Source organism: Cydia splendana, chromosome 12, assembly GCF_910591565.1.
Source record: "Cydia splendana chromosome 12, ilCydSple1.2, whole genome shotgun sequence".
Lineage (NCBI taxonomy): Eukaryota > Metazoa > Arthropoda > Insecta > Lepidoptera > Tortricidae > Cydia > Cydia splendana.
In genome coordinates, this window is record NC_085971.1 from 541,246 (window position 1) to 565,805 (window position 24,560).

The 24,560-nt window shown below is 38.4% G+C and overlaps 2 protein-coding genes across 2 annotated transcripts; one reads left to right on the top strand and one right to left on the bottom strand.

Annotated features, from left to right (window-relative positions):
- Positions 1-8: 8 nt before the first annotated feature.
- LOC134795298 (SUMO-activating enzyme subunit 2) lies at positions 9-12,889 on the bottom strand. The gene is made up of 9 exons (XM_063767110.1): positions 12,634-12,889; positions 12,404-12,558; positions 11,949-12,096; positions 10,025-10,232; positions 9,694-9,871; positions 9,252-9,360; positions 7,717-7,888; positions 7,187-7,354; positions 9-1,027 (listed from the first exon to the last, which is right to left on the bottom strand). Exons 1-9 carry the CDS (start codon positions 12,775-12,777, stop codon positions 477-479), a joined length of 1,833 nt encoding a protein of 610 aa, XP_063623180.1. The 5' UTR covers positions 12,778-12,889; the 3' UTR covers positions 9-476.
- Positions 12,890-14,161: 1,272 nt separating this feature from the next.
- LOC134795751 (uncharacterized) lies at positions 14,162-19,316 on the top strand. The gene is made up of 5 exons (XM_063767688.1): positions 14,162-14,269; positions 14,710-14,971; positions 16,900-17,125; positions 18,039-18,205; positions 18,886-19,316. Exons 2-5 carry the CDS (start codon positions 14,774-14,776, stop codon positions 19,069-19,071), a joined length of 777 nt encoding a protein of 258 aa, XP_063623758.1. The 5' UTR covers positions 14,162-14,269; positions 14,710-14,773; the 3' UTR covers positions 19,072-19,316.
- The last annotated feature ends 5,244 nt before the right edge of the window (positions 19,317-24,560 follow it).

Consider the following 24,560-nt stretch of genomic DNA (forward strand, 5'->3'; position numbering starts at 1 on the left):
AAATCAAATCATATTTTGCAAATTTATTTGAGAGATTTTTAAAAACATCTTACAGATCTTAAATTATGTTTGTTCTTACATCTTACACTTACAAATACGAATCTTCATATAGGAGAATACTAAAAATTAACACTAAGGTTGTACATCATGAAGTTGAACATATTACGAAAGATGTATTGCTTTCAAGAACACTTTTGACGTTAACAGTCTGTTACAATCTGTTGCTAATCTTTTAAATATTTAATCTTCAACAAACATTACACCATCAAGAAATTTATAATATCCTTTTATACTGTAATACATCTAACTATGTAGGAATTTGCGAAACTTATAACTTTCACAAGATGAGACTTTATTTTAGTGACTTGAAATTCCAAATCCTTTGCTTTTGTAAGCAGCTACCCCGCCGCGATCTCAGAAACCAAGCGTCATACATTTTTAAATCGTACCAAGTTGTTTCCAACTACATTATTCCACTAGCACAGCTCCACCACCTCATCGCTGACCTCCACGCGCCTGCGTTTCGGCGGCTTCACTGCTGGTTCCCCGTCATCATCCTCATCAATAATCTCCATGTCACTGTCACTGTCATCCTTTCTTGAAGTCGACGGGCCAGGCTTAGGTTCAGACCCATTCGATCCGTTAGCTTTCTCTTTTTCTTTTTCCTTAGGCGCGGGCATCGGTTCATCGGCTTGCGTGACAACGCGCCAAGCTTTTTCTTCATCTTCCTGTTGTAATCTCACTCTAACCTCATAATTTTGTAGGAAATCATCTACGAGTAAAGCACAGCCGTCGCTCAGACCGATTTCCTCAAGCGTTTTATCGTTGTTGTGGTCAGTTTCGCCAGGTTCTGATGAAAGTACGACTAAACCCTTGCCCTCAACGGTGGCGTCGGGAGCTTGCATGTTGAGGCCCTCCTTGAAGGCCGTGTTGAGGTCCTTGAGGGTGAGCTGCTTGATGTTGCAGGCGAGCGCTACTTCGGGCTTGGGGGCGCACACGTAGCATTTTGGATTGGGAGGAGTTAGAGCTGAAACAAATAAACGTAAGGAATGGGTGGTGGAAGTTGTGTGCGTCTATGATCCTAAGAAAACTGACATATTAAAAGAAAAATAAACAAAAAAGTATTCACGTTACGTTTTCGGAAGTTTGTTAGTTACATTCTCAGCAAACAAACATTATTTACAATAGTATCATTTTCGCACGCTTTTATTTAGCGTCACTTCATATATTTTGTCAATTTTGTGTTGGTCCAAAAATCATGTTAGGGTATTCTACCACTTGCCAATGTCAGATTGAGCTGAAAACTAGTACACTTTTATCGTTTCAACCCATGTTCTAATGTTTTCTAGCCTATAATTATGTACGTAACAAAATAGTAAGAATTGTGCGTGATATAAATTATCGATACCATGTAATAGTTGTAACACCAATTAAATGTTTTCTATCCAGCATAACCCATATTACGTGCTCACAACATGTTGCACAATACATAATACATATATCGTCAACTTTGGCCCTCGGTGCACCTTATGTGTTTACAATAAGGTGTATAATAGTTAATTTATCGCCGTGGACGGACAATTACTCATCATGGTAGATTAACCATGACTAATTACTCCAATTATGTTACCGCTACTTGCGATTGAAAGGGGAACGATGTACCATCGACCAGTGTTAAGAGTCACGCTATCCTTGCCAACGCTATACAAGCTAGGTTGTGCTATCATTTAAAACGACATTCTGAAACAACATGATGACAATGAACATTCAAGTAAGTTTAAATGTTCATGCCTAGTGTCGTGTAATTTAACACATTCGACACCGCGTACCCGACTCTCGGGCACTCGTAAACTTTACTCAGATGCCGGCATACCCGCTAGTCGGGCAAGAGCTATAAACCTACACGCGACGCCGAAGTGCCCGACAGGCGGGCAAGCATTGCATCTTCACTACCTCAGGGCTGCCACTGCCACTAACAGAAAAAACTGTAAGTCTTCTGATTATTATGTGGTCGAAAAGTTGGTACAGTTGATTATTATATTTTATTACTTCACTTTGTATTTTTATTTACTTTACCTAATGCGATTACAAAATAAAAATTCTTATTAGTTGGTTACGTGAAATTGCATACACGGGTATGTATCAATAGGAGTTAGAATTTTCGTAAATCGTACAACCTAATTTGTGTTTACGAATATTTAGTAAGTATACATCTATTTCATGAGTACTCATAGGATGATTTTTGTGAAACAAAATTCGGAGAAAAATAAACCAAGAAATTCAACTAAGTACCTAACAACATTCTAACTTCTAAGCGGCAGTTCTCAGAAAAAGACAATAGGTCAGTCATCATAAAACAGCACTGCACTGCAACTGCGTGGAAGCAAAACGTAACAAGTAGCTTTGAATAGTTACGATAATTAGTACGTTCGTACACATACAATAAAGTCGCAACTTCTTTGACAAAAGAATGTAGTTACTGTGATCATACACTTAACCCTGGAGATGTTGTTTACCATCCCTTATCTATTTGAAGTTTGCGACCCGGGTTTTTTTTCAACGCGGTCTCGGTGTAAAATTACAATCGGAGCCATTCCGTAATGGTTTGTGATGTGCAATATTAATAAATGTTGATGATTTGGCTTTGTGTGATTTTATTCATTTCCTACTGCCCCACTGAATGCATTGTGATAATTGATAAAACGGGGAGCCTAAACAGATGAGACAGCAGATTTAATTTTATATCCACGTACTTATACGAAAGTTACTTGGCACAGCCCTGAGCGTCCGCCGCTTGCCCGACTAGCGGGTTCGCGGCGTGCGGCATTGAGTTGCACGTCGTTGCCCGACTAGCGAGTACTGTCGGTTTCTGGGGTATTGTTTGAAATTTTGCCTGGTTGCGAAAGTGTTAACATGTCCTTTTTAGGGTTCCGTACCGTGCGTCTGTCTGTCTGTCCGACCATTCCCCCCCTTTATCTCTGAAACTACTGGGTCTAAAATTTTGAAAAAATACACAAAATAGTACTTTACCTATAGGTGACAGGAAAACCTATTAGAAATGTGCAGTCAAGCGTGAGTCGGACTTATGTACGGAGTCCGACTCGCACTTGACCGGTTTTTTGATGAGATATAATCGTCATCAAAGAAGACGTGAACTGTATGCCTTATATGAGGAACGGCGGTTTAATCAGAGTGATGAATTTAAAGAACATGTGAAGGAGTATTCGAAGAAGTTTAAAGTAGATTGTCATATAGCTAAGCGAAATTATCTAAGTCAGAAAATAAAAAGTAGTTCCGACATTGTTAAAGCAACCTGGAAAGTTATAAATGTGGAGACTGGTCGCTCTAAACACACAATTAAAGAGCTTAAACTAAACATTGATAACAAAATTATAGATTCCAATTTAGAAGTAGCTACAGAATCCACAACTAAGGATTTAAATTCATCACCCTCATCTGCTGTTACATTATTAAAACATAACGCTCCAGAGTGTTGTGGAGACCTTCATTTTGAACATGTTTGTACCTCAGATGTAATAAAGGCGTTTAAATCAATTAATGTCAAAAAAACTAATGACCTCTGGGGAGTCTCTGTCCATGCTGTCAAATCCTTAGTTGAAATTGTAGCGCTTGACTTGGTAGTTATATTTAACAACAGTGTTGATTGCGGCGAGTTTCCTGATCTAATGAAACATAGTAAAGTAATTCCTTTATTTAAATCTGGTAGCAGCTCTGACCCCACTAACTTTAGACCGATATCTGTGCTACCAACATTTAGCAAGATTTTTGAAAAATTAGTTCTTTCTCAATTAGTACGACATTTTAACGTTAATAATTTGATGCATAATAAGCAGTTTGGTTTTACACGGGGTCGCTCAACAACCGATGCCGGTGTTGAGCTAATTAAGCATATTTTCGATGCCTGGGAGGAGTCACGAGATGCTTTAGGTGTCTTCTGTGATTTATCTAAGGCCTTCGACTGTGTTTGTCATGAAACATTAATCAGGAAACTTCATTATTACGGAGTTAGAGGATCGGCACTGAATTTACTTAAGTCCTACTTAAATGGTAGAATACAAAGGGTCGATGTGAATGGACAGCGATCACCTGGGTCATTGGTCTCTATGGGTGTACCACAGGGGTCAATATTGGGGCCTTTCCTGTTCCTTATCTACATAAATGACTTGCCATTCCTTGTTAAGACCCACCATGATATAGTATTGTTTGCAGACGACACCTCACTTATTTTCAAAGTCAAACGACAGCAACAAGCTTGCAATGATGTAAACAATGTCATTTCAAAAGTAGTAAATTGGTTCAATGTTAATAATTTATTGTTAAATGAGAAAAAGACTAAATGTATTAAGTTTGTCACTAGTAGTAACGTAAGGCATGTGCAAACAAGTGTCATTGTGAAGGATGAGGAATTGGAATTAGTTGATAGTACAGTTTTTCTTGGTATAACTTTAGATTCTAAACTCCAGTGGGGTCCCCATATTGCTACTCTTTCGAATAGACTGAGCTCTGCAGCTTTTGCAGTGAGCAAAATCCGTCAGTTAACTGACGTGAAAACAGCTCGATTAGTATATTTTAGTTACTTCCATAGCATTATGGCATATGGTATTTTACTGTGGGGCGGTGCTTCAGAGATAAATACCATTTTTGTTCTGCAGAAGAGGGCTATTCGAGCAATATACAAAATGAACCATAGAGACTCACTTAGAGATAAATTTAAGGAAATTGACATAATGACAGTGCACTGTCAATACATTTATGAGAATATTCTGTATGTACATAAAAATATTGTAAATTTTAGGAAAAATTGTGAAATTCATAATATTAATACTAGAAATAAACATAAGCTCGCAGTGCCCTTCACTCGGCTCCATAAAATTAAAAAATCATTCATGGGTAATTGTGTAAGATTTTATAATAAACTTCCAAACCATATTACTGAATTATCTATTAATAAATTTAAGAATTATGTAAAGCGTAAACTTATTTCTAAAGCTTATTATACCACACAAGACTACATGAATGATATTACAACGTGGGATTAATTGTTATTCGAAATGATTATTTATTTATTAGGTACATTTGATTATTGATGAGGAAATGGATATTCCGATGTAATACTATCTACTTCTTTTGTTACTTATGCTTTTTTTTGACATTTAGATTTTATTCTAGAAATTCTAGACTAGTATTTTTTTATACAATCTTTTTAATGTTTGACGATTCTTTTGTGAAATTCTTAGTGTTAAATTTGATATGTATAATAATCCAATTTTATTATGGAATAATATTAACATCAATAAATTGCTCTGATAATTAGATTAAGATTAATTACGATTCATAAGAGCTTGTTGCTAGGCCTACATGAATAAAGTATAATTTTGATTTTTGATTTTGATTTTGATACATAACTTCGAGCGGCTTTTTGGTGCAGTTTGTGTGACTCTTAATAGTAATAAGTTTATTTGGTATATTCATAATTCCGACGTGCTTATTTAAAGTTGTTCCTCAAATCGTTTATACGCGTTATATCAATCAATCAATCAAAAATATACTTTATTCATGTAGGCCTAGCAACAAGCTCTTATGAATCGTAATTAATCTTAATCTAATTATCAGAGCAATTTATTGATGTTAATATTATTCCATAATAAAATTGGATTATTATACATATCAAATTTAACACTAAGAATTTCACAAAAGAATCGTCAAACATTAAAAAGATTGTATAAAAAAATACTAGTCTAGAATTTCTAGAATAAAATCTAAATGTCAAAAAAAAGCATAAGTAACAAAAGAAGTAGATAGTATTACTTACATCGGAATATCCATTTCCTCATCAATAATCAAATGTACCTAATAAATAAATAATCATTTCGAATAACAATTAATCCCACGTTGTAATATCATTCATGTAGTCTTGTGTGGTATAATAAGCTTTAGAAATAAGTTTACGCTTTACATAATTCTTAAATTTATTAATAGATAATTCAGTAATATGGTTTGGAAGTTTATTATAAAATCTTACACAATTACCCATGAATGATTTTTTAATTTTATGGAGCCGAGTGAAGGGCACTGCGAGCTTATGTTTATTTCTAGTATTAATATTATGAATTTCACAATTTTTCCTAAAATTTACAATATTTTTATGTACATACAGAATATTCTCATAAATGTATTGACAGTGCACTGTCATTATGTCAATTTCCTTAAATTTATCTCTAAGTGAGTCTCTATGGTTCATTTTGTATATTGCTCGAATAGCCCTCTTCTGCAGAACAAAAATGGTATTTATCTCTGAAGCACCGCCCCACAGTAAAATACCATATGCCATAATGCTATGGAAGTAACTAAAATATACTAATCGAGCTGTTTTCACGTCAGTTAACTGACGGATTTTGCTCACTGCAAAAGCTGCAGAGCTCAGTCTATTCGAAAGAGTAGCAATATGGGGACCCCACTGGAGTTTAGAATCTAAAGTTATACCAAGAAAAACTGTACTATCAACTAATTCCAATTCCTCATCCTTCACAATGACACTTGTTTGCACATGCCTTACGTTACTACTAGTGACAAACTTAATACATTTAGTCTTTTTCTCATTTAACAATAAATTATTAACATTGAACCAATTTACTACTTTTGAAATGGCATTGTTTACATCATTGTAAGCTTGTTGCTGTCGTTTGACTTTGAAAATAAGTGAGGTGTCGTCTGCAAACAATACTATATCATGGTGGGTCTTAACAAGGAATGGCAAGTCATTTATGTAGATAAGGAACAGGAAAGGCCCCAATATTGACCCCTGTGGTACACCCATAGAGACCAATGACCCAGGTGATCGCTGTCCATTCACATCGACCCTTTGTATTCTACCATTTAAGTAGGACTTAGTCTTAGTATAGTCAGATGATACACGTGTGCATCGGTTGCACGTGTTAAACAACGATGATTGATTACTGTTTTTAGGGACGCACATTTAGTCCTTTGGCTGTTGTTTTGACAGATAGACATTTATAGCGTTCATAAAACTTGCGTTTTCTTATTATAACGTGTTTTTTTCCACCACGTCAGTGGCCAAAAATAATCCGGCCCGCCTGATAGTAAGCGGTTACCAAAGCCCGTGGAGACCTACCGGTTCCGGTGTTACCATCGCTACACTACTTACTTTTCTCGGGCACGAACAGTTGGCCGCGATGGTTGACCTTGGGCCGCAGGTACACGCTGCAGCAGGAGGCGATGTGTCCGGCCAGCACGGCCTGCGCTCGCAGCACGGCCAGGCCGGCCACGATGGCGTTGGCCGTGGCTATGGCCGGGATTATGTTACCGGCCATTGCTGTAACAATGGAGAATAGGATTCGTTAAGAACATAGACAAAGAAAGGTTATCTACCGTCGACCCGATAAGTAAAATTTTTGGCCTTTATTGTTTTACCATACAAAGAATTTGGCAAAGTTTAATATGTAATTTAATAACTTTGTTCCATCAACCTAAATGTATGATCATGGCCCGGAGACTAGGTCTGCATGTAGGGCCCAAATTACCTAAATAAAACTCTTGAAATGTCAACAATTAATACGTTAGTCATTAAATTTGGGTGGCAAGGTTTGAGTGTAAACCCTAGGACACCTGGAGAGACTCACACTTGATATGTGGTTTTGGAAGGCTAGATCAGACTGTAAAGCTTAGGACACTTACATTTGATCTCAAACCGGCTCTTGGTGGGAATGTTGAAGATGTGAGCCCTGACGTTGGCGCAGGCGGTCACGAAGTCCATGGCGCTCTTCTCGTCCTTGTCCCACACCAGGTGGTCTCCGGCCGGCCGGGAGGCCAGCTCGGCTTGTAGGGCTTTGCAGCTCGCTGCGAATACCTGCACAGAAAAGCCTAGTTAAAAACTCATGCTAGAACATTTTTCTAACTTTTTTAAGTGAGAGTCACAATACACCTTAAGGCCCGTCTCCATATCGCTCGGCAAGCTATCGAACATTGCCTCGCGCGCGCAGGATACCGGGCGAGATTCATCGTCGGTGTTTCGACGCGCGGCAAAGGAATGTTCGCGCGCAGTTGGGACGGGTGTGTATATATTTCAGTTGGCTCGCGCGGCAGCATACATGTATAACGAAAAATGTCGTACTTTAATTAAATTATACGGCACTAAACAGTTTCTATGGAACAGTAAATGTAGTGATTATCGCAACAGATCATTTTTCTATTTGGCTATACTTCGTTCCGAATAATTAATTAATAGGGAATATTAGGCAAAGCTCTGCGTAGGTGGCACCTTTGTGGCACATACAGTAAACAAACCACATTGACACATGGCCTACCGCGAAACAAGAAAATCGAATATTCGTTATCTAATCTGTCTATCACTCTTGCATATCCGAGCGATAAAGAGGCAGATAACTAAATTTCGATTTTCGCGTTTACCGGTAGGCCCTTGTTAACAAACCGCCTTGATGCATTAATGTCATATTTTATTGTCTGTGAAAACTTGTCAAAAAACAGTTTAAGGCACATTATGTATAAGTTAGTCTATGAATTTACTGAGTCGGTAGTGCTGCACTCTGGCGGCAGAACATTGCAGTAATATCCCCTATTTTTGTGATATATGACGATGTGGTCGATCGTCGGATCGCCTGCCGCGCGCGGCCGACGCGCATAAGTTCAAGATGGTGCCGAAATTGGCTCGCGAGCCAAAATACAGGTGTGCCGCGGTCGAACAATGCTCGCGCGGCCGCCGCGCGATATCGAGACGGGCCTTTAGATAAATTAGTGTAGACCGAAACTAGGTATTGGGGCTATTGTCATTGGCGCAATCTTAACTTTTTACAGGGCTTTTAGGCTCGCGAGCGTCGAATTGTGTACAAAGGAAACTTGGAAACTTTTACTAAAAAAAGGCACAAAAGGATTATTTATGCTACTTTTCAATGAACATTACAAAACTAACCCATTTCAACGACACACCTACCGTATGCGCCGCGTTATTTTAGGAATGCACGAAGGTTGATATTGAGCTGTACGCGCGCGCGTCGACGTCTTTCGCGGTCAGAGGATTCATGATCTTTATGGAGCTCGTCTTGTCGCTACACTACTTACTTTTCTCGGGCACGAACAGTTGCCCGCGATGGTTGACCTTGGGCCGCAGGTACACGCTGGAGCAGGAGGCGATGTGTCCGAGCTTCATACAATCAAGCTTATAATTAAAAAAAAGGAATAAATGGAAAGTTTACCTGTGCACACTCGTGCAACGACCACACGCGCTGGTCGGGCAAGCCGGAGTGCTGCGCTGGCGGGTTGTCCTTGCCGGGCAGGTTGTCCCAGGAGAGTGGCACGGGCGGCCTGCGGGGAACACACATTTACAACTGTTTATCGTCATCAACACGTCAATTCACGTTAATTTTGCCATATTACATTCATTTAACGCTTTAGTCCAAATACTTCTTAAGTTAGTGGGTCTCCTTCACTCATTTCTGCTTTATTTACATTTTTTTTACACAGACATTTTGCATTGAAGATATTTTCTTTATAGACAATTTGCCTCGTAGTTTTTCTGCAGTATAGCTATTTCATTAGATAGGCTTCTGATCTGCACCTGTTGGTCTCAGCTCTTGCATTCTGGCTGATTGTATGACAGCAAAGACAAATAAAATGACTAAACAGTGACAGACTGACCTGCGTTTCTTCCAAAGATTCTCCATAGACAGCAGGTATCTGATGTCATCCCCAAAGAGCTTGGAGAACAGTTTCTCTGGATCATAGTTGGTTTCAGCGGCCCATGCTCTGGTGCTTTTGCGTTCCACGTTGCCAGCCGTCGTGCCTTCCGATGTGAGGGCTGACGAGCCCGCATCTCCTGAGATTGAACAAAAAACATATTATCTTTTAAACAAATTTGGAGAATATCTTGGATGCAGTAGATGGGTTCCGAGGGAGTGTTGGAGATGTGAAAACTTCTACAGAGCTTTCAGTTGTCTCTATAGCTAACAATGTTGGTAATGCTACACACCTGCCGCTTCAGGGTCTGCGGTGTCCGGGCTCACATCCTGATCTGGGTCCTCCTCTCCAAACAGCTGGTTGAAGAGATGCTTGGCCCACACTATGCAGTGGATGGGCTCCGAGGGAGTGTTGCGGATTGTGCAACCCGGGAAGGTCTTCTGAGGAGCTTTGGGCTGGCACTCGTAGCACTGGGTTAGACCTTTTTTTATGAGTTCCACCTGAAATGAAGAATTAGACAATTCTAAAGTAGGTAAAGGCAAATTTTTGCTGATTAACAAATTGTTTGTTATTTATGTAAACACTTCTATTAACCTAAAGCTGTTGGGATTAAGTGTAGTGTAGTGGATTGTAAAGTTTTATGAGACCTATAACCACTGTTTGAAGTGCAGAGAGAAAAGATATAGTTGTATTTAAATAATGATTATGCTTGATTAGGGGTCACAAAACCGTGCGTATTTTAGCAAACCGGCTTTTCGGTTTTTGTGAAACAGGTAAACCGGTTTTCCGGTTTTTTCGGTGATTTCGATTTTACGTACCTATAATTTGTAAAATAAGCAATTATTTTTACGATCAATGCTTTAATATTAATTCTTTCACAACATATACACAATACCAGGGGATATAGGAAATCTGACGCCAACGGGAAGGCGCTCAGGGACTGGGCAGATAGGAACAACACTGTTTTAGTCGTTTTTAACAAAGGCAAAGTAACGTTCAAATCAGCTCGATGGAGAAGTGACCACAACCCGGACCTAGTCTTCACAACGAGAGCAATAGATGGTACCTCAGTGGCCTCCGAGCGGTACATGCTAGCGGATTTTCGACACTCTCAATACCGCCTAGTATTAGTTGTCATAGGTCTGAAAATAGCGATGGTTGAGTCGTAGCCTGCCTAACACCACCTTGCGGAAGTTTGCTTATGCTGATGACCTGGCCCTTGTATGTGACACAATAAGACAGCTTGGAAATAGGACAAAATACCCCGGAAAAGGACCTGGATCTGTTAGATGAGTATTTCTCTCGGTGGCGTTTGTGCCCCAGTACTTCCAAGACCGAGGTTTCCTGCTTTCACCTGTGTAACAAACTGGCCAACAAGGAACTGAGAGTAAAATTCAGGGGCAATCTTGTCCAACACAACTTCCTTCCTAAATCCTCGAAGCATCCTGGATTGAAGCCTCAATTTCAAGGAGCATCTAAGCAGCCTATCTGCAAAACTGCGCAAATAGATATAACGTTGGAGACTAAAAAGCTGTTTATTTATACAATTAGTGTGTATGTTATGTTTTTTTTTTATTTGCTTTTCAAAATAATGTACTTATATAAAACTGTAAAATCGAAAAACTCGAAAAAGCCGGTTTTATCAAAGTGAAAACCCGGTTTTTGCAATTGGCTGTAAACCTGGTTTAGCCGGTTTTTTCGATTTCGGTGAAACCAGGTTTGTGACGCCTATGCTTGATACAAAAATGTGACCTTTCATGGCCCAACATTTTCACACTATTGTAATATATGTTAACAGTTTGTTGTTTTTATACCAGTGGTAGAACAAACATACGGCCCGCCTGATTGTAAGCAATCACTGTAGCCTATGAACGGCCGCTACTCCAGAGGTGTTACATGTGCATTGCCAACCCTAATACTGACAGGAACAGTTTGTTTTTTAGTGACAAACACAATTTAGCGGTGTTTTTGTATCCAGGATTAGTATCATCTTAGTTGATGCTAAAATATTGTATTAACTCAAAATAGCATTATATATTTTTGCTAGAAGGGAAATACTCAATCAATTTTAACTGCGTAAGTCAGTTTTAAGTTGCAGTTAAGACAACTGCAAAAGAAGCAGCATACTTTTAATTTTTTTTACAACCTTTCTCAAGGAACTTTCTTCAGTAATAGGTAAGTGTAAGAAGAGAAGTGTTTTAAATATAATAACTTACCTGTCCAGCATATCCAGCGGTCCCGGTCTCCACCAGTGGCACATTGGCAGCTAGACACATGCGGTTGACATGGTTGCGGGCCACGCGGTTGTCCAGAGCATTCATCACAATGTTGAACTGCTTGAAGTAGCTGACGCCATAGTCATTGCTGGAATGAGAAAAGTAATATTTTTACACAATGGCCGGTACCACGTATTTTTCACTGATTAGTGATCAGAGCTAATTAGTTATACAATGTGCCCATGAGGAACCTTGTATTGATTAGCCAAAAAATAGAATCATAAAAAACAGAGTCATGGAATTGAAAACTGTTGAAACTTTTCATATATTAATTTTCAAGGATTATTCACCATTGTTTTTATACATAGAACTGATTCCACCAAACCTGTTTACCTTTTATTTTTATTTATACGGCATTTTAAGGTTATAATTGTTATGTATACACAAGTACTAACCTGATGACGCTGTCGTGGTGTGCGATGATGTTCACATTAGGGTTGAAGCTCAGAGCGCTGTCTTTCGCGACCTGCGCCTTTGATTTACCAACGTGTTCTTTGTGAAACAGAAACTGCCTATTCAAATTGCTTACGTCGATGGTGTCAAGATCAATCTAAAAATAAAGAATATTAGTAGTTAAATACCACAATTGAACGTAAACAAATAAGACAAAATACTCCATTCATACAATTTCAATGTAAGGAAAGCCAGTCAGCACGAGATTCTTCAAAATCTCGCATCCTATACCACCGGCGCCCACTACCAAAATCTTTGAATTTGCAATCTCGCCCGTTAGGTTCTCGTCGAAAACGCCCGCCACTCGCGCAACCATTTTACTTATGCTATAAAAACAGTAATATTAATGTAAAAACAACTATTTTCAGAACACTTTCAGTAAACCTTAACTAACGCGGAATGGCAGTGGCAAAATTCGTCGAAACAACTGTCAAAATTGGCGTCATTTCGTTAGGTACGCGTTCAGAAATTGAAGAAAAAAAACGTCGTTATAACTAGTTACTTAATAACGATTGTTACTCGATATTTTTTTTTTAATGAGCTAAAATAATTAAAAAAATGTTGCTGTATAATTTAATGTATTCCAATTGAAGACATTTAAAGTTCAGAAGCAAGGGATTATTTTCATGCTTATTCACAGAATTATATTATTTTCATGCTTGCTGCATATAATACCACAATACGTATGTAATAAGTAAGTAAAGTTTACTCGGGTAATTCCGAATGTCGAAAACTGTCGGATAATTCCGAAAAGAGACTTTTATTATGATGGAATTAAGGGTGATTTTCATCTGAATTTCGGAATTATCCGACATTCGGTAATACCCGAATACACCTTATGTAATATATGATGGGATCGAAGAGTAAAGTACTTAAGTATAATATGAGTGTAACATGTAGAATATTTAGTGCGTCGTAGGTCGTAGTGCTATGGAAGGTATTCTAGAGGTCCCTTCCCTAGGTAGTGTATTTGCAGTGATTTTTAACACGTAACCATGGTCTAATAAAACATGGTCTTCTATTCCCAGAGTGACACGGGCCTACGTCACAATAACATTGCCACTTTATTTCAACATAACATGTTACATGGGTACATTATAGCTATGGTTAATAAGTTAAAATATTTCTTTATAATTTTATAATTTTCATTTATAATGTATTTTATCTTAAATTTTACAATAACACGTCATTTTTAATTATTCGTTAGCAATATCTTCCGATTCACGAAAGAAATTTCAGACGTTCGGGTAATTCTGTTTACATTACTGGCAACACAGGATAGCGCTGTAACATTTGACAATTCGGATCTAGATAACTTCATGCCCTGACCGTCATCCTTGTCGAACGCGTGTTAATTGTTATTTCCTTCTCGCTCAGTGTCAGCAGTCGCAGTGTTTTCCAAACTTTTCACGTCGTAAGCTTGGTAATTAATGTGTAACTGTGAATTAGTTTTTTAAACGTTTGTCTTGTATAGATAAATAAAGTTTAATTTAATACATTAGATTTGTTTTATTTTACTATGTTTCTACATGAATAACTTAAAATTAATGCCGTTAAAATAATTTTCACCGTTGGTTAAAATTCTCCCACATTTTAAAGTTTGAGAACCTGTAAACAGCATGATGACGTAGGCCCGTGTCAGTTAGGTCATACGCGAATCTCGGAATAGAGTACCAGGCGGAGTATATTATTATACCATGCACGTAACTGTCACAAATATTGTCAAATCAATCAAAACATGGCGAATGCAACAAATTTGCATTAGCCAATCTAAACATCTTAGCTTGCAAACATTCATTTAAATTTAAGTACGTTAATGTTTGTTGTAAATACATATAGTATTGATTCCCCATTCCCACAAGCAAATCCTATGTTTAAGTTTTATGGCATAACGGAGATTAAGGATACCATGACAGTGTCAACTAACTCCGTGTATACAAGTGGGCTCTGATCCAAAAAAGAATGAGCGAACTCTCCTCTTCTTCCTAATTTCAGTGGTTTCCTGGTTGCACCCTAAAGAAACACCCCGGGTTTCTTTTTGTATCATAACCCCGACCTACGACGCAGGCACTACGATTATTGCAAACTGAGGTTCCAATCAAGGGGTATGCCTTCGGTTTCCTTGCTATATTTTCATTAGCCAAAGGGCATCTGGCTAATTTAAAATATCTCGTACCTACTTGTATAAATCAAAATGAAAATTGTTGGTACTTTAAACAGAAATGCCCTTAAGTGTGTTTGTTTTCAGCTGAAATTCGCATACGTAAACTTTACTTTTAATTAATTAAATCATAAAAGTATAAAAGCACACAATGGGACCAAAAAAGGGCAAACTAGACCCGAAGATGGCGGCGAAGGCAGCGGGGAAGGCAGCTGCAGCGGCGATGATGGCCACGGGGCCTCCGCCGAAGCCGAAGAAGATCCCCCCGCCGCCGGCTTGCTTCACGCCAGAGGACATCGTGAGGTACAAGGAAATGTTTAAGGCACATGATGAAGATAACTTGGAAAAGGTATTCATCATTTCAAAGAATGAATGCTGTTGGGGGACTATTTAATTGCACATAGAAGATAAATTAAACTTAATATATTAACAGCGTATCGTTACGCTCGTGGTGAACTTTTAGAGTCTTTCGCTTACTCGGGTATCGATATAAGCACCAGAAATTAAATAACAATTTTGCCCCCTTGTAAAACAAATAACGCTCAGACTCTTCTTTGCTTTATATTGGATTTCAGAATGAACCAAAAAGGTAATCCACCACGTGATATTCTATTCTACATTAACACTAACACAAACCATAATTTCTGCAACGAGCTTTGTCAAAACATCTTATAAACGAATGCGCATCCGCAACCTGTACCAGGCCTGGCCCTGGCCCACAAGTTCACATTATTCTGGCAGCGTTCCCAGCCTGTATGGCTATGGAAACTTGTTGGAGCAGCTAAGACCCCAAGCGGGGATCATTACCCTTCTCACGTGTTTTTTAATTTAATAGTTTATACTTAAGTCGCATGTTTTTAGTCACTCGCGCAACGTGTTTTGGAGAGCCTACGCGACGCGGTCAACGTGAACTGAGGATCTACCGCCTACATCGAATAATCGAAAAACGTTATCTGCCTCTCTGTCGTTCGAATGAGTAAGAGCGATAGAGAGGTACATAAGAATTTTCAATTTTTCGATGTTGGCGGTAGGCCTTCAGATCCTAAGCACTTTTAGTGCTTGAAAATTCAAAGGCTTCCAGAAGCCTTCCGCTCGTGCGGCACGTGTGACTAAAACATGTGAGTTAAACCAAGTTTAATTTGATTTTCTTTATGAATTATATGTTCCCAAAGTCAAATTAGTACTTACTGTTAACCACACCATCTAATTTGAAGACTTTGAAACGGCTTGACTAATCAGACCAGACTAGGTACTTACCGTGAAACCAAAATTGTTCAACTTTTATCTCGTTCCCAACTTCCAAGCTCCGAGAAAATTATGTACTCAATTCCTATCTCGTTTGCTTTTATATGTAAAAGATAATTAACGTAAAATCATTACTGGCAGCCTTCTAATCACTGTCAATGTATCTGCTTAATTTATGGACACGTGCCGCTTTATAATTTATGCTTAAGTCGACCGAGACGCACGAGTTTGTGCTTAGGTACGGTGAGAGTTTTTAATTGAGGAGCTTTTTAGGGTTCATGTTATACATAGATTCGAGCTAAAGGTAATATAAGGTGCACTTTTTTCACTCCACCAGCCCTCATTAACCTCATATTTTGTATATCAAGTTATACTTGTTATTTGTTATCAATCACCTACCGGATTCTCTGAACCTAGAAAAAGCAATATAACCTAGGTAAACAAATATTTTTATAAGTGTCACATAATGAAACTCCTGGAGCCTAGTTAATGACGAAATTGAAAAAAAATTAGGTATGGGTTTATTTAACATTCTTCAGATAAGAAAGCGGAACCTATACAGCTGGCACAGGCGCTATACTAAGGCATAAAACGAGGTTCCAATCACTAACTTTAAGATGATTATTGTGAAAGTAAATAAACATTTAATTTATTTCTTATTATTTTTGTGGGTCAATCTTACTCAAATCAATCTACATAGAACTCGCTATGTTATTATTACGTTAACGAGTTACATTTTTGCAGGTTAGGTTTGTTATACCTACTCGTATTGCGATGGGGTGCGTTGCCAGTACCTCAGAAGGCTGCACGCTGGCAGGGTCGCCATGTGATGTAATAGGGGGCGTTGATTGAATGACACAACTTGGTTCAAAAATAAACGTTTAATTACCTACTTAAAATGAGTAAATATAATTAATTATATATGAAGGCTATGCTGCGAGGCCTAGCACACACACACACGCTATAATATAAAGGTACAATAATTAGAACCTTTTCGAAATCTTTTATTATTCTTAAACAAATATTTCACAGATACCACTAAAGCTCATCCCACTAATGCTAAGAAAGCTGGGCTTCAACCCCAAAACCGAGGAAGTTAAGGAGATGTTCCGCCTGTTCCTCGAAGACGACCTGGTGGACACGGTGGAGCTTCACGAGTGGTACTTCATGATCGAAGCCAAGCTCAAGTGGGGGGACGACATCGAGCATGTGGTGACCAAAGCCATGCAGACTTTGGGACAGGATGAGGACGAAACAGGTAAAAATATGTTAACGGCCTCCTAGTCTAGTCGGCAGAAGACACTCCGCTGTCCGTCCGTCCGTCCGTCTGTCACCAGGCTGTATCTCATGAACCGTGATAGCTAGACAGTTGAAATTTTCACAGATGATGTATTTCTGTTCAGCCGCTATAACAACAAATACTAAAAACAAAATCAAATAAATAATTAAGTGGGACTTTTTTTCCGTTCTTTGCGTAATGGTACGGGACCCTTCGTGCGCGAGTCCGACTCGCACTTGGCCGGTTTTATATTTAATTACGGCTGCTATTTAACTGATCACCAGATTTAGTAAAATTTAATACCAAAAAAATCTATTTTACCACCCTAAAATAATGAATGATCACCAAAATTAAAACAATTATTAATTGATAGCAGGTTAACTTACTTTTCTAGTAGCATAACGAAATGCCACTAGAAATGTGGGTTAGGTTAGGTGGGTATTCGGTGCGGGGTACGGGGGGTTGAGCGGGAGGGGCTAGTAATTTTGGCATCAGTTTACTTTATTTGGTAGTATGTATACATTTTTTGGTAATCATAGTGGTTTATTTAGGTGAAAATATCGCATTAATTTGGTCTTCAAGATTTGGTGATCATTAATGATTTTTGGTGATCATTCAATATATTTGGTATTTGAATACAATTTGAAGTGCAGTCGTAATTAAAACGGTGGTACTTTTGTATTTTTAGGCCTTAGTTTTTTGGTGGTCAGTAATTTTTTTTGGTAAGCATGATTTTTTTATTTAGGGTACCAAAGTATTTTTTGGTGGTCATTATATTTGTAGCCTTTAATTATCGTCGTCTGCTACTCACAAGTCTCACAACTAGGTCGTTCTATGTAAATTGTGCTATAATATTTATTTATTTATTATTTATTTCTGTTCTATTCTACAGGGTTCTGTGCCTTAGATGTTCTTAAAACAGAGCTGTTTACCTGGGGGGAACCGTTTTCGGAAGAAGAGTTTGTAGACTGGGTCAAACTGGCGATGAAAGACAAAACTTACGACGTGATGTCCGGAGGGTTCAATTATGTCAAGTTTATTGAAAATATGAACGCTAAGGTATGTTTAAAATTGATCTTAATGATTTTGGTACTTACTGAGATACATTGCATTGTATGTATCGGATTGGAGCTACAACATTCAAAGGGGAAAATTATAAATAAAAACTTAAAAAATTAAAATAAAAGTTGGCCCGGCCTAATTGCATGCTAAGCTACGATCGTAGCGCCACGTCGTAGTCGATATCACCTACGTAGCGAAAATGCATTGTAGTTAGAGGCGTTACGACAGCGCGTCACCGTGATTAGTGCTGAATGGATTAAAAAAACTCACCGAAAACGGTTGGAGCAGTATGTTATGAGTCATGAGACCCATGAGCAATGAAACGTTAAATTTTATTTTTGAGTGTCTCACTACACTACTTGCCAAGGCCTCTCCATTGGTTCTCCACAACTTTCGATTTTGTGCTTCTTCCAGGCTTACAATGGCTGTCAAAGCAAGGCGTCAAAATGGTCTCCCTATTTATCTCCATCTGGGCTTACCCCGCCCACGCCACGCCACGGCATTCATTTGGTTTATCCCACATATTCCGATGCATACGATAGACGTGGCCGGCCCAATTCCATTTGAGTCTGGCGTTATTTTTGCCAACATCAGCAATGTTTTAGAGTGCAGCTAGCGTAGTGTTCCAGACGCGGTCGGCCCTTTTAACACCTAATAACTTAACACTTCACTTCCAGGACGAGAGAGCGAATAAGGAACCAATAAACTACTTCAAGCTAGACCAGAAGACTCTGGCCGCCTTGGCTATAAAGAAGGCTCAAGAAGAGAAGGAGGAACAGGAGAAGAAGGAAGCGGAGAAGAAAGCGAAAGAAGAGGCCAAGAGGCTGAAGATGATAGCTGATGGGTTGTTACCACCCGATTAGTTTGGTCCCAAATGGTTTCATGGTATTCAAAATACAGGTTTATAAATAAAATTTTGGAATCATAAAATATAAAAATATCGTAAAATATGAAAAAAATCTTTTGGTTTGAAAAGAAGTAATTTGGAATTTGGAATAGCTAGAGGTTGGTACCACCCGATTAGTTTGGTCGCAAAAGGTAAAGGTAATACGTAGGTATACAAATTACTCAAATAAGGGGTTTTAAAAAAAAATGGTAATTAGGTATGTAAATAGACCACCTATGGGTTTAAAAAAATATTGGTTTGGATATAAAACAAACATAAATTATCCTGTGTGTTTGGTTTTCTATGTTGAGTATTTGTAACTAGTGATGATAGAAACTTCTGCTAGTTCTGGTATTGCTACATATTTGGCTTCAGTGGTAAATAGCGCTACCAAAGAAAATTTATTGTAATAGAGAGTTATACATAGTTGGGAAGTCATATGTTTTGTTATCACTGATTTATCAAATGTCAACTTTTGACGATTATATAGAGTTACCGCATAATATACGGAGCTGTATAGTGCCATTTCGTTTAGGTGTGAAATTCGAAGCACACATATCTTACTGCTGTTGAAATGGAACTTTTATCAAAAGAAGTTTAAGGTAAGCCGGATCCTTTCTATATTTCATCGTTTCATGCAGAGAAGGTAAAATGGGATTACGTATTTCTTAATTAATAGTTATTTTTGTAACAGAACACCCAGTTTTCCGATCTAAATAATTTACATTTAGGAAGATTACTCAGAAGCAATCTAATTATAATCATCTAATATAAATCTGTTTATCCTTTTTAGCGCAGGAAAATACAAGTAAAAGGCAAATAGGAGCACAAAACAAGAGCGTCAATATTCTCAATAAATCTTATCGGGGACGACACAATCGAACTCAATAATGTAGTAACAACCACAACAAAGCAGCCAATTTATAGATAGGTCCTTTCCTTTGTTTTAACTTGATAGTTATAAACAGAGATACCGCAACTGCATGAGTTATTGTAGAAATGTCGTGGATGGTGCTCTATGGGACAGAACACACGGAGTGGCGCTGTTGAAACTAATAATAAGGCCTTTGCTTATGCACAACTCACGATTTTTCAAGGCGAAATCTTAGAGGATATACCCAACGGAGACGCCATGTCTATAATTTTCGGTACAAAATAGTCTGCCGTTTTTGCGGGGGAGGGGCACATCAAATGTAAGTATACGTAACGCAAACATAGCCATGTCAGATAAACGTCAGTCCATACATGTGGTTGACATGTGGTTGACCATTGGCCGCCTATTTTCAACAGAGGGGAACCCCTGTTAATGACCACTCCGTTGAAATGCGTGCCATAAAGTTATGCTAGGAGGTCAGATCACCTGGTGAAAGTTATTATATCTAATTTAATCAAAACCTGGTTAGAACACAAATACATAAAATTAATTCATTGTCAACGAGCTCAAAATACTACTTAAAGGTCTTTAAGAGCACCAGGCCCAAATCGGGCTCCTCCGAAAGCGTTGTAGGTAATTACTATTAATTTATTTGTATATGTATATGTATCTAGGGGTGTTGTACCGCGGATCGCCATACTCCGCATCGACATTGCGTTACGTGTGTTCTGCGCTTTCGCGTCCCACACCGACATAAAAGGCGGTTTAATACCAAATGGATTCATTAAAATAGCTTTTAACTATATTGTACTCTAAAGTGGGACAGCACTCGCTGTTATTTTCATAAATGCAATATTGTCCAAAGGCGAAACAATTGGGGACGAGTTTAATCGCCTGAGTAATTATTTCGTTATTGACCTTTCCGCCATGTTTTTGGGTAATTCCGTTTTTAGCATTGGCGAAATGAAGCGTGATACGATACGTTCGAATTATTGCGTCGAAATGGCGCGCCAATTCCAACGTAAATAGATACGTGATAGCAACATATTTAACTGACGATTGGTAGTCTTTATTGTCATTAAAATAAGGTTGACGAATGGTCACTGAATCGCGTTGTTTTTAGGTTATGTCGGCTCTAATTAAGGTAGGTGATGGGTTCGGAAACGGCCGGACACTATTTTCCGGATGACTTGTTGGGTCGTCTGTTTGTTCGCGGTTTCATCGCGTGCTTGGTGATGTTATCGTCCTAGGAATATTCCTTACTCAGACTTTAAGCAGGCTATCTCCAAAAGGAACAAAATCGTTCTGAAAGTATTTCCATTGTGTCTGATTTACCAATGCCTTCATCTTCCTAGTGTTATCTCGGATTTGAATTATAATTATGAAAATACAGGAATGGAAAATGTTTTGAGTCATAATTGTTTATTTATTTACAAGAAACTAGTCTAGCCTAGCGGTAAGAGCGTATGACTTTCAAACTGGAGATTACGGTTTCAAACCCCGGCTCGTACCTATGAAATATTTACCAGTCGCTTTTCGGTGAAGGAAAACAAGAAGTCGGACTAATCCCAATAAGGCCTAGTTCCCCTCTGAGTTGGAAAGTCAGATAGCAGTCGCTTTCGTGAACCCAATTTTCAATTCGCTACGTCAATTCTTGAGACTACTAGTTACCAAGTAGACCTCAGGCTTCCATGAGAAAAAAGTGGCATAAACTTTCCTGAGCTTCTGTGGCAAAAAGCCGGGACAACGCGAGGATGATCAAGATGTTACATTTTCCCCACTTTAGAGAATGTTTCCTTGCATCGGACATGGACCAGGAATGTTCCTGGTGCGGAATGTTCCCATGAATGTGCCCATAGCCCGTCCCTACCCTTGCTTGATGGGTTCCGGTCTCTAAACGTTGCGCTAATGTCGCTGTCGGTATTTTCGGAAGGCGTAATCACAGTTCACGCCTACGTTGAGGCCTTTATCGTTCTCTGGCTCGGTGACTTTATTTGATATGCTGATTTCTGGGTGTTATTGTCAACAATGACCCATAGATAAACAAATACCTTAAAACTAGCATACCTACTTAATTACAATTTTACTTGGGCGAAGTTCAACAGTCATGACGTTAGGGTTCCCGAGGGTAGATAGTTTTGCCAACCCTAATTTTCAATGAATTGAATCAAAAATCAGAAATCATTGCACTTAAATAGTCACTCATGAAATTAAATTATGGAAACGGATTGTATCGCGTATCATTTAAATGTAGGTTGTACATAAATGTACGCGTCTATTATAAATTCATTAAACGCGATACAATCCGTTTTCATTATGTCATCATTGCATTTAATCATGATAAACTTAAGTTATAATTACATGATAACACTTCTTCTTCTTCTTTCGGCCTTATCCCACTTTTATTTGGGGTCGGCTCTCCTAATCAATTTTCTCCAGTTATATCTGTTCCGGGTCGTCGTTGGGTCTATATTCTTATTCTCTAGTTAGGTCTTTCTTAACTACGGACATCCATGTAACGACTTACAGGGGTCGTCCACTCTTTTTCGGTCCTTTCATAAACTTTAGTACCTTTCTAGTCATGTGGATTGTGGTCCTCCGGCCTTCTCATGACATGACCGTACCATCGGAGTCGTGTTTCCGTTAGCTTGTCCTGTATGGGTCTTATTTTGAACAAGCCTCTTATGTAACGGTTCGGCACTTTGTCCATGAGTGTCAGTCCTGCAGACCACCTAAGCATTCGCATTTCAGCGACGTGAAGTTGGTCGGATTGTTGCTTCTTGAGAGGCCAACATTCTGCACCATATAACATTGCTGGTCTGACAGCGGTTTTGTACACTTTCCCCTTTACGCGGATGGGTATCATTAACTACATGATAAAAAAAAATACATGATAACACATAAACTTAAAACTTGAACTATACAGTTTACCATGAAATTTGTCCGCCTCAGCATAATGCTGACTCGAAAGTCAGCGCTGATCTTCTATTTGTGCAACATTGTTAACGGGGTTTGGTTTATTGTACTTTGTAATTATTACCTCCATAGTTTTGGCTTCTAGTATAGCAGGTACATCTCGTTTTACTCACCTGAAACCTTGCTTTGAAAGACAGTATGTGCATGTGGTTTAAATAGATTATTCGCTTTGAGGCCTTTTGCCCTTTGATTCAATTTCGCTGGCGCTGCATATCGAGTTTGAATTTCCAATGCAAACGTGTTTTTTTAGGTGTGATGGGAAACCGAGAAACAAAGGAACACTGGCGTTTCGTGGCTAGAATGTTGAATATAGTCATTGATTTTGATTTTGTATTATTACACGGGTCAAAACACAAGTTTATTATTTACTTTAACGGGACTTGTATTACCTCCAACGTTTCGAGGACGGCATTGTCCCCGTGGTCTCGCAGAAAGACGAGTCATTTAGAAATATTCACTGCCTTCACTTGTGACGAATGTCATGTTGTTTAAAATAGCATAACAACGCTTAGGTAACTCCATACATATTCAAATAACGTTTGCATAATCCTTGCAATATCGTCTTGTGAGCAATGGGACGACTAAATACGACATCGGCTAAAATAGCTCTAAGAACCACATCAAATCAGAACAAGATACACCTTATTTTAAAGAAAGTAAGGTTGGGATTAGTTTGGGAAGTCATGAATGTAGATTTACACGTGAAGAGAGACAGAGGGACAATTAGCGCGTGAAATTGTGTCCACATTTTTAACGGGCGCTTTAACTTCCATGGGTAATGTGATGAGATTCTTGTGACCTTTAAGGATAAATTGGATCTTTCTTTATGTAAAATTTCATATGGGTTTAATGGAAATTTAAGGGCGAGTTGCTCCTCGAAATTAACGAACGGATCAACGGCAAAGGCGGCAGATATTCACAAAAGTAAAATTTTTCGTGACTTTTGGGCCTCGTCTGTGACATGTGCGACAATGTGCGTGACTTACATATTATGATTTGGTAGGACTTGGCCCGTTTTTTAGGGTTCCGTACCTCAAAAGGAAAAAACGGAACCCTTATAGGATCACTCGTGCGTCTGTCTGTCTGTCTGTCTGTCTGTCTGTCTGTCTGTCCGTCTGTCACAGCCGATTTTCTCCGGAACTACTCTGCCCTGCTTATCGTACGTGCAGTACTTGCATGAAAAACATCGTTTAAATAAAGAACTTATTCAAAGAGAACAAGATAAACAATTGCATGACTTTTCAACTGTGATTACTGCATATGTTGTTAGCACGGCAGTACTGGACCAATCAAGTTGAAATTTGGTACACATATGTAAGTTTGTGACCCGAATACGGACATGTAACGTAAACAAATGAATTTTAAACATGGGGGCCACTTTTGGGGGGTAAATGAAAAAATGAACAAAAAAATTTTTCAAACTATATCATGTTACATATCAAATGAAAGAGCTTATTGTAAGGATTTCAAATAATTTTTTTTTATAATTTTCGTATCAACAGTTTAGAAGTTATTCAAGAAAATAGGCAAAAAATTACCATTCCCCCCCCTTATCTCCGAAACTACTAGGTCTAAAATTTTGAAAAAAATACATAAAATAGGTCTATACCTATAGA